The sequence below is a fragment of the Macrobrachium nipponense genome, chromosome 22 (genome assembly GCF_015104395.2).
Source record: "Macrobrachium nipponense isolate FS-2020 chromosome 22, ASM1510439v2, whole genome shotgun sequence".
NCBI lineage: Eukaryota > Metazoa > Arthropoda > Malacostraca > Decapoda > Palaemonidae > Macrobrachium > Macrobrachium nipponense.
Genome location: NC_087213.1, coordinates 43386818 through 43401747, shown reverse-complemented (window position 1 = coordinate 43401747; position 14930 = coordinate 43386818). Strand labels below are relative to the sequence as shown.

Sequence of the window (14930 nt, the reverse complement as noted above, 5' to 3'; positions counted from 1 at the left end):
GAGAGGAAGGGGGTGGAGGAGTTGAGAACCGGTCCAATGAATGAAAACGACTCAGGAGACCCAAGTGCAGAGCTCACCTCTCTCTCTCCAAGCTCTACTTGCAGCCTGGTGAAGAGAGTGAAATAGTTTTTACCTCTCTCTCTCTCTCTCTCTCTCTCTCTCTCTCTCTCTCTCTCTCTCTCTCATACCCTTATTGCAACCATTTTTGGTGCTGGTTTGGAGACAGTAGAATGCTTGCATTGTCACAGAATTTCAACGGAAGATGTAATTTTTTTCTTTCCGTCGAAAAGCGCTCGTTTTGTTAGATTGTTTTCTTCTTCTTCTTCTTCTTCTTCTTCTTCTTCTTCTTGGTATAATGTGAAAAATCGTTTCAATATCTCATTTATGTTGATTCTTCGCTCATCCTTCTCTCCGCTTTAAAACCTTAGGCACCGCCTACTAAGCTGCTCGGGAGGAAGCGTTTGTTTGCGTGACAGTTGCAGTCTTCCTTGTACCCTTTTGAACATTTAGTATATATACTGCACTCTATGCATGGGAGGAAATGAGAATGTGCTAAGTCTTTCCCTGGAGTTGCTTTCTGTAAATCTCATTCCAGAAAGAGGTGATATGACATTATTTTCGTGAAGTTGATATGCTTATGCAAGAAACTGATGAATGAATGTTATCTTTTATGAACTGCATCTTTTTATTTATTTTACTTCTTTACATTAACTTCTAACCTGAGTAGAGTGATTTTCGCCGTTTTGAAGTATTATTTTTACTTTTGTAATAACATATGAAAATGAATGAAATATTGAGTATAAATTGATTAGATCAGAGTTTTTAAAATCATAAGGTATTACATGAACTGATGAACTAACAATGCTATATGTACGTAGCAGCAGCAAAGTACGAAACGAGCCAAGGTATTATCAGTTTCCTGGCAGCTGAAACAGTGTATCAGCAGGTATTGGAATGATCAAGTCAGGCAGAGAGAGAGAGAGAGAGAGAGAGAGAGAGAGAGAGAGAGAGAGAGAGAGAGAGAGAGAGAGAGAATAAGAGTAGTCTTCTCATGGTGAGAGGACAGTGAACAAGTCATTTCGAATCTTTATTCTCTGGTGTAGCTCAAGAGTTTCTATTGGTCACAGTAAATAAGACAAAAATCTCTTCAAGAAAAAGGGGTGGGGGTGGGGGTGGGGGTGGGAGGTGGGGTACAGAAAGCAGTGACACTGTTGGTTCTTAGAATTTACTGGTTAATTCTAAAGATCATGATTGCAATTGGTATTCCTGGTATGTTAATTGGCACCGGTACCTCGTGGCCTAGGTATATAAGTAGAAACGGCTTAAAGTGAAGCAGCCTTTTACTCTCTTGCCTAAAATGGTATTCAGTAATAAAGAGGAGTTTTACTTTTGAGTTGAAGTGAAATCCAGGTTTTGGGGGGAAAAAACACACAACCACACACAGGACAAGTTGAAGAGAAAAGCCTTAGATCCACCTTGATTGCTTCATTAGCAACAGCATTGCAACCCTGCTATCTATCGCTTACGTTTATTTATTTGGGGTCATTGGCTTTTCATAAGTATTTTTAGTCAGAAATTGACCCAAAATGTTATTTCCATCTCAACTGAAGATATATACTGAAAATCTCATTCTTTGTAGACCTGAGGCTGAGCACAATGCTTCAATGAGTGCTTTAGATAATATTGTATACATACATACATACATACATACATATATATATATATATATATATATATATATATATATATATATATTAGGCAATGAGTTAAATGTTTTTGAAAGATATATTAAGTAATGTTCATAGAGCAAGATTCGTAGAAAATTTTCTAAATTTGTTCCCCTTGGCCCTCTATTCATTTTCTCCCCTCTTTCCGCCTTTATTGCGGAGGTACAGCGGAGATTTTCGTAGAGTGGACCCGATTTTTTTTTTTTTTTTTTTTTTTTTTTTTTTTTTAATGTATATCCGAACTTTTAGCTTGATTAGGCTTTTAGGCGCCAGTGTAAATTGTCGAGAAGTGGAATTCTTTCCTTCTCCATTGCCTACATTTTGTTGTTGTGTTTGTATTCATTTTCCAGACTATTCTCTTAGTTTCCGTTCAAGTTTGAAAGGGGATTTTTGTTTTGTTCTTATCTCGCTGAAGCCGACGGAAAAGGAAATTTATCTGCTCTGAAACTCCAAGTCTTAAGGGACAAGATGAAACGGTGGGGTCTTCATCTCTAGGTTTGCCAGATTTCATGACAACTGTCTCATTTTTGCCAGTTTGATGCATATTCATTATTTGTATAGAAAGTATTACTAATCTCCAATAAATCGACTGAGTTTGTTTGAATCAGTCAAGACCAGAATGGACTCCACCTTGTTCCTATTCATTTCAGCTGTTGTCGCTTCAGTTAGGGAATTGGAGATTTGTAACCACATAAGATGCTTGTAGATTAAATTATTCTAGACAAAAAAGTGATCTTTATTGTCCTGGAAACAAAATTATACTTCAATTGTCAATTTACTTTTCCCATATGAATCATGTGTATATTCTGTTAGCGATATACATAAATATACCTTCAAATTAAGTTGTTACTCCAAAGAGCGATTTGTTCTGTAAGGAAAAAAATCGACATTCATACTCCAAGCCGATGCTTGTCAGGTGAAGTCCTGCAGAAAACGTTCTCAGTATTAGTTCCTTCCACATGACCAAACCTTTTCCCATATGATAACCACTTCTGGGTATCTCAACGCCTCTCACCATTTGAGTTAGTTTAACACCTATACTGCAAGGAAGTTTTAACTCAACAGCTTCAGCCCCTTTTCTCTCATTCACTGTTAACATTGCCTCCTGTACCTAATTCCCATTTGCCTTCATAGCTTTCATCTTTCAAAACCTCTCAACTACTACTTTTGTTGCGGACACTTTCAAACTGTTGGAAGTTATTTCACTTCTCGTTACTGTCCCAAGCAGTAGTGCTGATCTGCAAACATCAGCCATTCCGCACCCATTTTTAGATTCATTCACGTATACCTCAACTTTGTTTGTACTTACATTACTGTCCTTTGACAGACTTCTCGCTTCACTCGCCTAAAGATGGCCACGGAAACATTACACTTCCTCTTCTTTGAATCAGTTGGACACCAAGCCACTTTCCTCATTTGAATAAAATTGCACTCAACAACTTCCTTATACATAACACGTTCTTAGTATCCCCATATTGCTTGTGTATTGTTCAGATACTGATTTGATTGAAATTTCCAACTTTAAGTCAACCATTTCGCCTATCTGTGGTGGCTCTAGAGAAAATGACATTATAATGGTCACTGTAGTATTCTTGCTTTAGTGCTGAATTGTGGATAGATCCCCTGTGTAGTGAACTTCCACAGCACCAGCCATATCACGCACCTCCCCCATTTTCAATTTCCTCTCGCCCACTCGTGTTTCTTATATATTATGGTATGGGCCTTTTATCATCTTCATATATATATATATATATATATATATATATATATATATATATTATATATATATAATATATATATATATATATATATATATGTGTGTGTGTGTGTGTGTGTGTGAAGCACGAGTAGGCAGGAGTATATATAGTATACGACGTTAGAATGAATATGCGAAATCAGAGAATGTCACGAAATCCCTAGGGGATATGTGAAATAACCAATTCGCTTAGGAACATTTGATCCCCGAGGGCTACCACTAAACCCGGCGAAACAGTGATTCATCTACACTGTTTTTAAGAGTTTAGTACTAACCCAAAGTGGGCAGCGAAAGAGCGACTTGCCTACACTGTGTTGCCGTGTTCTCTAGGTATTAGCTCCGGGAGATCGCATCCCCTAAGCACATTTGATCCCCCAGGGGCTAGTAACACCGATAAACAGTGTAGATGAATCAGTGTTTCGCTTTGTTTAGTACGAGCCCTCGGGGATCAATGTTCCTAAGCGAATTGGTCATTTCACAAATTCCCGAGGAAAATCGTGGAATCCCTGATTTCACATATTTACTGTAATATATATATATATATATATATATTATATATATATATATATATATATATATATATATATATATATATATATATAAAGACAAAGATGTAATGGTGTACAATGTGTAGAGAGGTGGTAGAGGGGTTTGCGGTGATGGTGAGGAGCTTTCTGGGTTGTTACAAGGAGTTACAAGGATTAGGATGTCTCAAAGACTTGTTAGTCCATCCGAGGAGACATCATGTGCTCACTTGACTGTAGGAGCAGGTTTTGCTGTGCATTCACAGAGTCCTAATGATTTTGTCTATCTTTCTTCTAACCTCTTCCACACTGTTGCTGTTTACAACTTCTGGTGGAAGTTTGGTTTTCGTTTAATGTAAATAGGTTACTATCTATTTTTGTTATGCCTTTCAGTATTTTAAGTTGTCCTCGCAATCGTCGTGTTTCTAAGCCGTACATGTTCAGGCTCTCTAGTCGTCTTCGGTAACCTGCATGCCTGATGGATGGAATTAACTTTGTGACTCTTACTTGTACTTCATCTAATCTATTTATGTCTTTTCTTAGTGCTGGTGACCAAAACTGTGCTGCATATTCAAGATAGGGTCTAACTATTGATGTGTAGAGCTGCAGCACCGTTTCCTTATTTCTGTATTTGAACAGCCTCTTTATGTATCCCACTAGTTTCTGTGCCTTCTATTCAGCCTTTATGCACTGTTTTGTGGGTTTTAAGTCCTTGTTAATAATGACTCCAGGGTCCTCCTCTTTTTCTTCACTACTTATGTCATTCCCAAGCAGCATGTAGCTGGCATGGGGGTTGTATGTTCCTATTTGTAACACTTTACACTTATCCACGTTAAATGGCATTTGCCATTTATTTGACCACTTTCCTATTTTTATTAGATCATTTCTTCAACTTTCCACTGCATCTGGGTCTGCTGCATTTACACCTAGTTTGGTGTCATCTGCAAATTTGGCTATCCTGCTAGTTAAGCCTATATCAGTGTCATTAATGTGAATTAAAAACGAGAGGGCCAGGGACAGAACCCTGGGGAACTCCGGTTGTTACATCTGCCCTTTCCAATTCTTCACCATTTATTGCGACTCTGTTTTCTATAAGTTAGCCAGTCTTCGACCCAGTTTGCTGTCTCCTACAATTCCCAAAGCTCTAACTTTGTCTTCAGCTTCTTGTGTGAGACTTTGTTTAAGGTCTTTTGGAAATCTAAGTAGAGTATATCTATTGCTCTGCTACTGTCGTAAATACCAAGCATGTCATGAAAAAACTCCAAGGGGTTTGATAGGCAGGATCTGTTTTGTCTGAAACAGTGTTGGCTGTTTAACAAGAAGTTTTTTTTATCAATGTTATCCATATTTTGATCTGCAATTATGGTCTCAAAAAACTTGCAAACGACCGACGTTAGACATATTGGTCTATAATTTCCCGGCTCTTCTCTTGGACCTTTTTTTGTAAACTGGGGGCACATTACTTAGTTTCCATCCTTATGGTGCCTTTCTTTGTTCAGCACTTTTTCTCTAGAGTATACATATAGGTGAGGAACTATCTCTTCTTTTAGCTCTTTAATTTCTCTTGGATGAATCCCATCTAGGCCAGGAGATTTGAACTGGTTGAGTTTGTCTATTTTGTATTTAATGTCCTCTTCTGTAAATATTATTTTGTCCAACGGTTCTGTCCCTTCATATTTAATAGCAGGTTCCGGTATTGAGGTAGTGTCTTCAATTGTGAAAACACTAGTAAAAAACTTATTCAATAACTCTGCTTTTTCCAAGTCTGAGTTCACCAGGTTACCTCTGTTGTTCCTTAGGGAACCTATGCTGTTTTTTATAGGTTTCCTACTATTAACATGCGCAAAGAATTCTTTTGGGTTTTCTATATAGACTGATGCAACCGTCTTATCCTCATTTATCTTTGCGTTTCTTACTAATTTGTCCACCAATCTACAGAGTTTTTTATGCCTACTTGCTTCTACTGGTGTTGGGTGTGGGTTCATTGATTTGTGCAATCTGTCTCTTTCTCTTTTTGTATTTTGAATGCAGTGGCCGATGGTGTGGAAGTTATCTCCACGAAAGAGAATTATGAATAAGAAAGGAATTCCTCGCCATTGACGAATGACGCAGCGCCCAAGTAACGTAATGATCCGTGATCTAAAGTGAGGATGTCGTCGCAAGATAAAGGTTATCCTCTACTGTGCAGGGAGAGGAGTTGTTGGCTTTATTGACTCTAGTAGGTTTCTTTTTTCATTCAAGTGTCACAATGCAAGACTTGGGGGTTAGTGAAACGGAGATTTCATCCTTTATTATACCGCAGATATGGATAGATGTCTTAAGTTGCCACTGTTCACGAGATGTGTAAAATGCTTTGAATTGAAGCTTTATGTAAAATTTGTAAGTGATAGTGGTCATAAATAAGATTGAGATTTTTTCTTTTTAAATATACAATATTTGTAAGTGACTTACTTGTTCATGTTGTGGGGAAATGAGAATCCTTATTGTTGCCCCTAGAGAGAGAGAGTCCTTGTGAGCCAAAGAAGACGAAGACGGATAACTTTTCAAAGGTCACGAAACTTGAGGCAAATCTTGTCTAGGCTGTGGATTTCTCTGTGGGTAGTCACCGTTAATGCAGTTCCAGTTGCTCTGGTGTAGTGATCTTATGAGAATGCTATTGAGTATCGCCTCTCTTCATTTAGTAACCCAGGCTGTTGTCAGTTCTGTTAGCTAGCTAGACGTTTGCCTTTGAGTCAAATGCACTGGAGGCCATCTTGCATCATTTTTTATTTGGAGTTTGCTCTGTGAGAGCCGTATGGGGGGTCAAGGCTCTCACTTGAATTTGATGGCTTCGATGAGGAGGGGGCGGGGTTAGTGGAGGAGACGCGCGCTGAAAAAAAAAAAAAAAAAAAAGAAATGGTTGGTTGGAAGGACAGGCTAAGGGTTAAGGGGAGGGGAGGGAGGGAAGGGAAAGAGGAAGGGGAATGGGAAGGGAGTTTGTTTCACTTTTTCTCTGCTGGCCTGTTAAGCCTAATTACGAGTAGCGAGCCAGAGTGGAAGAACACGTGGCATTGTATGGAATATTGTAGTGTCGAGAAGACCATTCTAATAAGAGAGAGAGAGAGAGAGAGAGAGAGAGAGAGAGAGAGAGAGAGACATAAGGGGAGAAGGGGTATGAAGGAGTGGTAGAGGGAGGAAGGGTGGACATAATCATGGCTTTCTACTCCTCTTGTTCAACCCTTATTGATTCTCTCTTATATTATGCCGGTTCCTTGTTTCATCGGGCCCTTCGTGGATTCTCTTCTGTCCCATCACTTTCTCTTCTTTCTCGTTCTACATGTATGTGCACACACACATTTGAATATATATGTATATGTATACATACACACACACACACATATATATATACGTATATATATATATGTGTGTGTGTGTGTATGTATACATATACATATATATAATATAGATATATATATATATATATATATATATATATATATATTATAATGCGACATGCAATGAACATGAACATTAAAAAATTGCTGAGTCTTGGATGAGCCTTCTGGGTAGGAAGCTTTTGCATTATTGGCCACATTATGTACCCACACATAAAGCGCATCAGCAACGCGTTAGTGCCCCCCCCCCCCCCTCCCCCCTCCCCCATCTCGTACACACACGCACGCAAACTGTGCTATTCGTCTCTGGGACAGTCTTGGAATTCATCGATATTAAGGCCCTGCCTTTCCATTAACTCAGGCGATTCCTTTAGTGGTCTGTAAGGTTACTCTCTCTGTCGGAATACTTCTCCTTCCTGGACGCATGACCAAGCCATCTCAAAAGACACTCATCAATCCTTTCTACTGGCAGATTATTATTTCCACAACTTCCCTTGACACTTCAACATATGGGAAAGTCGGCTCATCAATCCCTTTATACATTGCCACCATGTCCTCCATAGACACTGCATCTCTTTCAGTCTTTTTGTAATCCATCGTCTTGCTACCTTTCTCGCAACCTATTCTGTGGCGACGTCTTCTCTCATCCAAACATCACCCATTGTACTTACTTCCAAATATGGATATGAATCAACCCCGTCCATTCTTCCAACGTCCTTATTAACATTTCATTGACAATCTTCAGAGTTTCCACCTATCTTCAAAACATAACTCTTTTCCTCTCACCTTTAATATTTTGCAAACACTCACTTTTTTTGCTAATTGCTGCAGCTCTTGCCATTGAGTACCCATTCCACACGGTATTTGTGGACCTTTTTTTTGTATCCCATAACTGCATCTATACCTGATGTCATTTCCTTAATTTCTCGCATTGCTAGATCCCTAAAGATGTTAAACTCCCATAGAGAAGTGACACAACATTGTTTCAGACCCACTTTCATTGACTGTCAAACTTCCCACACAAGATACACTTCCTCAGTCTGTACACCCACTTCCTTGTCTAAATCCTCAGTATTTTTGTACTCTCAGTTCCGCTGTTGTCAGTCTTTGGCTCTCAGTCAGAATCCCTCTGCACATGAGAAGGAATGCTGTTATACCCTTGTAATTCATCAACTAGCAACTACCACCTTTTTAGAATTATCTCGCACATTATTTTGGTAGCTTTTCATCATCCAGACACTACAAAATCTGAGCAGCCATTCAGTAACTCTTTTATCTCCTATTTGTATTTTTTTTTCTTTTTTTTTTTTTTTTTGTCTCACACTTTATCTTGAGTACCATATCTTTCCTGTGTACCAGTGTATGATGCTCCTTTCTCTCATGCAGTAGCACCTCTAGTAATTTTTTTTTTTCACTAAACCTCCAGTCACTTCATCCCATCACTAGCGATTGTTATTCCACATCCAACTCTCCTACAAACACAAAACTTCAATGCTGACAGTGCAACCCCATGATGGAATTTGACACGTCACCTCTCTCTTCAGCTGTAGGCTACCTTCAATTTTAGCCCTTATGTCACCCATCTTCTCCATACATTCCCTGCTGACTTCTTTGTCAAATTTACTTTTCTTAATAACATTGACAACCATATCCTCCCTTTCCAGTTTAAACTTGGCTTTAGCCATAACCAAATAATAAGATATTCTTCCAACCACTGTTGTAGTCCCATTTCTAACAACCAAGCCTCAAGTTAAACCAAGTCTAAGATACACTCAGTTCTCATTTACTACAGGAACGCCATGCCTGCCAGCTACATTTGCATTGTATCACTTAGCACAACTGGTCTTTCACGTTTGCCAAACCCAGCCTGGCTCAGGCTCAGACTTTCCCGAAAACATTCCCTTTCGTCTCCTGGGCTATATACGCGCATTAATTACATCTCTTTCCCCTATGCTCAATTTTGCCCCTACTTGGCCCCATAAGCAAAATCCCAGCCCTAGCTTTTTATCCTTAGTTTCCCGAGACACTGTCATACCTCAACCTTCCCTTCCTTGTACTCTTTTCACCTCAGCCATCGTAAATGCCAAAGCATCAAGTATTTACTCCCTAAAGAAGTTATCTATCATTCATTTCACCTCTTCTCAAACGCATCCACAAACATTCAGAACCCAAGGACTGTCTTATAAAATGTTATCCTTTTTTCTACCAGTAGTGTATTGAGCTACAAAGTGAACATCCCTTTTACTAGGTGCTCTTCTTCCTTGAGGTGCATTATATCTGTACATCAAACCATAGGTTCTTCTTATAGGTTCTTTTAAAGGCAGCAATTTCTAAGTTGTTCAGCCTATTATCCTTTATGTAAAGCTCAGGCAATGTTGTCAGTTATGTGTTGCAGATTTATTAAACGGAGATGTCGGTTTGACGCGACCCAGGTGCTTCTAATCCAGTGACAGCTCTCTTTTATACTTTCTTTGTGAAGAATATTGGGATTTGGGCTGCCGCCTTTATGTGGAAAGTATTGATGCAAGGTTTCTTCTTGCATATATTGGTTTTCCTCTTTTCATCATTTGTTGGATGCCTGCATAAGCAAATCTTGGCATCCAGTTGTGTTGTCATTTATGATTTATCCTGGTCAGAGGTAACTGTTCTCTTTCCTTCCGATATATTTTCAACCCTTTTGCTCTTGCTGAGAGTAGTACGCTGCCAAGGGTAGACTATATAGTGGGCGTTATAAACATTACTCATTCGGAACATCATACATAAGTTTGAAAAACGAACTCCTTTCAGAATGTCATCGGCAATTAGGCTCTTTTTTTTTCTTTTTTTTTTTTTTTCCTTACGGAGGGTTTGACAAAGTTTGGAATGCCGAAACGTTATTAAAGAAATCTAGAAAACATCAAAAAGGGACCTGTCAATAAATCCCCATTAAAAGTAAAGTAAAACGACCAGTTCATACAATGGAGTGGCCTCGTTCAAGCTGGGCTCTCACTTCTGAGGGAATCTCCGGAGAATCCAGAGTGATTGATGGGTCACTTACATTAATTAAGATTTTTGAATCGCTGTGGAAGCTTTCAGTATTTCTCTAGAAAAGCTTCTCTTTAGCGTTGATGTTTTGATGAAGTTGGACTTGTTTGGCGCAAATGACCTCAGAATATCAACTAGAAACGGTCATATTGAAGCGTAATGAGTTTTTTTTTATCTCCTTTAAAAGAGATAAAATATCTAACGTAGATGGTGTGAGGCATTCTTTCCACATGTTCATTGACAGCATTGTTTTATATATCGTCCTTTGTTTATAATTTTTAAGATCAATCTTTGGTAATTATAATTTTTGTGTTTTGTGTGTATGATGGCTTGTTGAAGTTTGAGAAGGAAGTGACTGGCCTCAACTATAATAGTATTAAAAGTACCTTTTTTCTTATTTTACAGGCGGCGGAAAAAATGGGTCTTGGTGCGGGTCCAGCCGGCGGCTCCCTCTTCTCGCTGTACCACAATGGCCAGACCCACTTGGGCCAGCCCCCTCCGGCACACATGGGCATTTCTCCGTACCAGTTGGATCCCAAAGCAGGTTAGTTAGTACGTGTATTCTTATACAAAAACAATAACAACAGTACAGTCTCTCTCTCTCTCTCTCTCTCTCTCTCTCTCTCTCTCTCTCTCGTTGTACCGAATATTTTGTAAGACACTTACTGTATGGGAAAGCGCCTTATCTGTAGTAAAACGTTTAGTGTGATCTGGGGGTAATGTAGCTGTAATGAACAAGGTTTCTTTTCGTGTCCTTTATCCATATTGAATTTGGGTCACCTGAGATCCTTCCGTCGAAATGGATTGTTGGACCAATGACTGTGGAAGGCCGTTGCACAGAATCCATAGGGGACACCAGAGTCTGAGACAAGGGTCACAGCCCAGCGTGAGATAGTTAAATGTGATACTTGATATGACATGAATAACTCACAAAAACTTTAAGTAAGTAATCATGCAAGGCATAAATGAATGGACATGGCCCCTCCGATAAAAGCAAACAAACAAACGAACGTTCCCCGGGAACCTTTAGCATTATTGCCAGAACCCCCGTATGCAGATGGAAGCAGTTAGTTTCGGTGGAGCAGACACTTTCTAGACTTAATATTACATAATTGACATAATTTTTCATTATGTCTTCCTGTGTTCTAAGATATAACGGTAAATTTATGTTATTGAGAATTAGCACAACGTTTTAGCTCATTCTTCTGTACAGATGGTTTAAATCTTGTATTTTTAATTTGTCTTGGCTAGTTTTTGTTCAAGTGAACGCTTGATATTTAATATTTTTGTATTGCTGTTACATTTAGTTCATCGACGCTAACAGCAACTCAATTTCTGAAGCATTGAAGTTTAAGAAAGTGAGCGACTATGTCCTTTTGTTAGGACTCTCTCTCTCTCTCTCTCTCTCTCTCTCTCTCTCCTCTCTCACGATTTTTTTGTCACAGCGAAGGGAAGAATATGGAAACTCACAAACCGCAGAATGTGTGATGTTTCCTAACTTGCTGGGTGAAGGAAGCAAGTGTCGGAACCCACACCTATTTATTAGTGGTGGCAGAAGCAAGAACCAAGATGTTCAAAGAATCAGCCGTCTTCTGTCGAGTCCTGGTTCAGCTGTATATCAAAGGAGTAGGAGAGTCACCCGGTTTCATTCAAGAGCAATCATTTTGGAAGGATAATTAATGTTCTTAATCCGTATGATAAGAATAAGGGTGCATGAAATAGCTAAGCTTCGCGGTCTTATTCTACCCGTTTTATGCTGCGTCTTTAAGAATATGTTAACCCTTTGAATACAGGTTTTTTTTATTATGATACATCTTTTGTTCTTGTTCTTGTTTTATCCACATCATCATGCATTGCACAGTATTTTCGAACGTAGTAGTGTTGTTACTCCGTTTTCTTGTATTTTTATTTGGCCTTGTAGTGTTGCCCTCAGAGATTAACTTAGTAGGATTTTATTGACTGAGCGTTTAGGTACTATAACTGGTGGCGTGAGTGAATGGTCTGCAATAAGTATACATTCGTACAGCAATTTATAGCTCGTGTAAAGTTTGTCAAATCGATTGGTCCGTTGAAGTTCTTAAGAGGATATTCGCGCCGAGTACGGAACTGTGCTCCTCCACACGCAAAGGTGACAAAATGTTTGCATCGTCACTGATGTGGTTAGGCGTTCTAATGGAATTAACTCAACATTTTGAAAGAGAAGAGGCAGGGACTAGTAGACTGATGGGCCTTTTGCACTGAGGCTTTCTTGGCTTTGTCTTATCGAATACTTGGTGACTTCGTTCGTTTCCGATAATCGAGATAAAAAGGAATGAGGCGGTTTACTCGAGTCTTTCCTTCTAACCGCAGCATAAGTCCAGTGGCGTTTCTGTAATGACCTTAATTAATAGTTTGCGTGCACGGCACGTCTGGATTGGGTGGCGGGGGAATGGGAACGGGAATGGGAATGGCGTTGGTGAAAGGTGTGAGGAGGTGGCGGCTTTCGATGCACTGTCGCCCAGAGCGTCGCCATATATCTTGAGGGCAGCCAGCGGTTTCGTGCGCCTAGTGCTCTTCACATACTCGGAATTTCTGGTCTTCATTATGGGGTGGCGGCGGATTATGCCTCGAATGTAATGTCAAGTCAAAGTAAGGAGGGACGTGTGGAAGAGCGGATAATGAGTTGCATGCATTATGCCAGGTGACTGGGCCTTCATTCTACAATAGATGGAGCTTGTCGGGAAGCATTTGCTCTTCACCAGCAAAATGACTTTGTTCGAATCTAGGCCAGGGCAGAGCGATGTGGGCACGTTCCAGGGAAAGTTGTTGTGCCTCATTGTTCTCAAGCTGTGAAATAGTCATCTGATAGTAAGTCAACTGTTGGGGTATGCTAGGAAGTTGGAATCGCAGAGGCAACACTTGTTGGGGCAAGCCCCTCCAACGAGGGAAATAAATATATAATATATATATATATATGTATATATATATATATATATATATATATATATATATATGTGTGTGTGTGTGTGTGTGTGTGTGTGGTGTGTGTGTGTATGTATAATTGTAGTAGCCACAATGCCCTCTTAACTTCCCAAATTCTTTGCTCTTTTCTGGGATACGCTTGTCACTACGAAGCCTTGAGCTCCAGCTTCAAAGAAATTTTAAGAAATCATGATGTCTAGTAGCCCGCTGCCGCGACATCATGATTTCTTCAAATTTCTTTGAAGTTGGAGACAAGACTTTGTAGTGACAAGTGATAAAAAAAAATAAAAAAAAAATAAATGAGAAGTTAAGAGGGCATATATACACTCACACAAACACACACTATATATATATATATATATATATATATATATATATATATATATATATGTGTGTGTGTGTGTGTGTGTGTGTGCGTGCGTTTGCGTGTGTGTGTGCGTGATTTCATGTGTGTGTGTGTTATTTCAGTTGACTCGAGTACGTTTGATGATCTTGAAACAGTATTCTCTCCTAGGAAAGGAACTTGATCCAGGGGATGATCATTTATTGTTCTTGATCTGGCTGGATGTCATCAAAGCATCCTGCATTTTCAGCGGCAGTTTCAGCCCTTGAGACGTGAGCCTTTCCTTCCACTTGCTCAGTTAATGTCTCAGTTTTGCGTCTCTTGCTGTCTGTATTTCTTGTATATTGTGACAGTATTTTGTTTGTTTTGCTAATTATATTGCGTCCAATAGTCTTTCCGTTTTGAAAGGATCTTTTAACTTGGCCTGAGAACACAGACCTCATTGTTATTTATTATTTCCGCGGGATTATATAATTTCTTATTCCATGGGATTATATAATATCTTATTTCCTATTGATTGCATGTTTTAGGAACGTATACCATCTGCATCTGTGGAATTCTTGTAAGTTTGCTTCCTTAGGTTATCGCTTGGGTTCCGTCCAAATTTGGCGCAGATGGGTTGGAAGACGTCGCAAGAGGCGGCGGCAAGACACCTCACACCAACCTCAGACGATATCTGGAGAGAGAGAGAGAGAGAGAGAGAGAGAGAGAGAGAGAGAGAGAGCAGTTGTATATGTGTACACGTGTATATTTATGTATACTCATATTGGCCACGTATTTTAGAATAATGTGTTGTAACAAGCCTTTTCGTCGTTTCCCGCAAGATGAGAGTGGCCGTAGTAGCCATAGTGTCTTGTAATAATGATGTGTATATAATATTACTATATATATATATATATATATAATATTATATATATAGATATATATCATCTATATTATATAGCATACATACATATAAATATACATACACACACACACACATATATATATATATATATATACGATATATATATATAATATATACATACGTGTATATATACACATATATATATATATATATATATATATCTATAATATATATTACACATATATATAGATATATATATAAATAATTATGTATATTTTATCTATATATTATAAATATTGTTAATTTATTATAATAATAATTATATATATTATTATATATAATATACTTATTTATTTATATATTTAATATTATAT

At 38.6% G+C, this 14930-nt stretch overlaps 1 protein-coding gene across 1 annotated transcript in view; it reads left to right on the top strand.

Moving 5' to 3' along the window:
• The window catches only part of LOC135198615 (protein pangolin, isoforms A/H/I/S-like), a gene marked incomplete in the record, with an annotated part of 559363 nt that overhangs the window by 455134 nt on the left and 89299 nt on the right, over window positions 1-14930 (top strand). Inside the window, 1 exon segment of the mRNA XM_064226365.1 lies at window positions 10811-10949. Within this exon segment, the coding sequence (XP_064082435.1) occupies window positions 10811-10949 (139 nt within the window).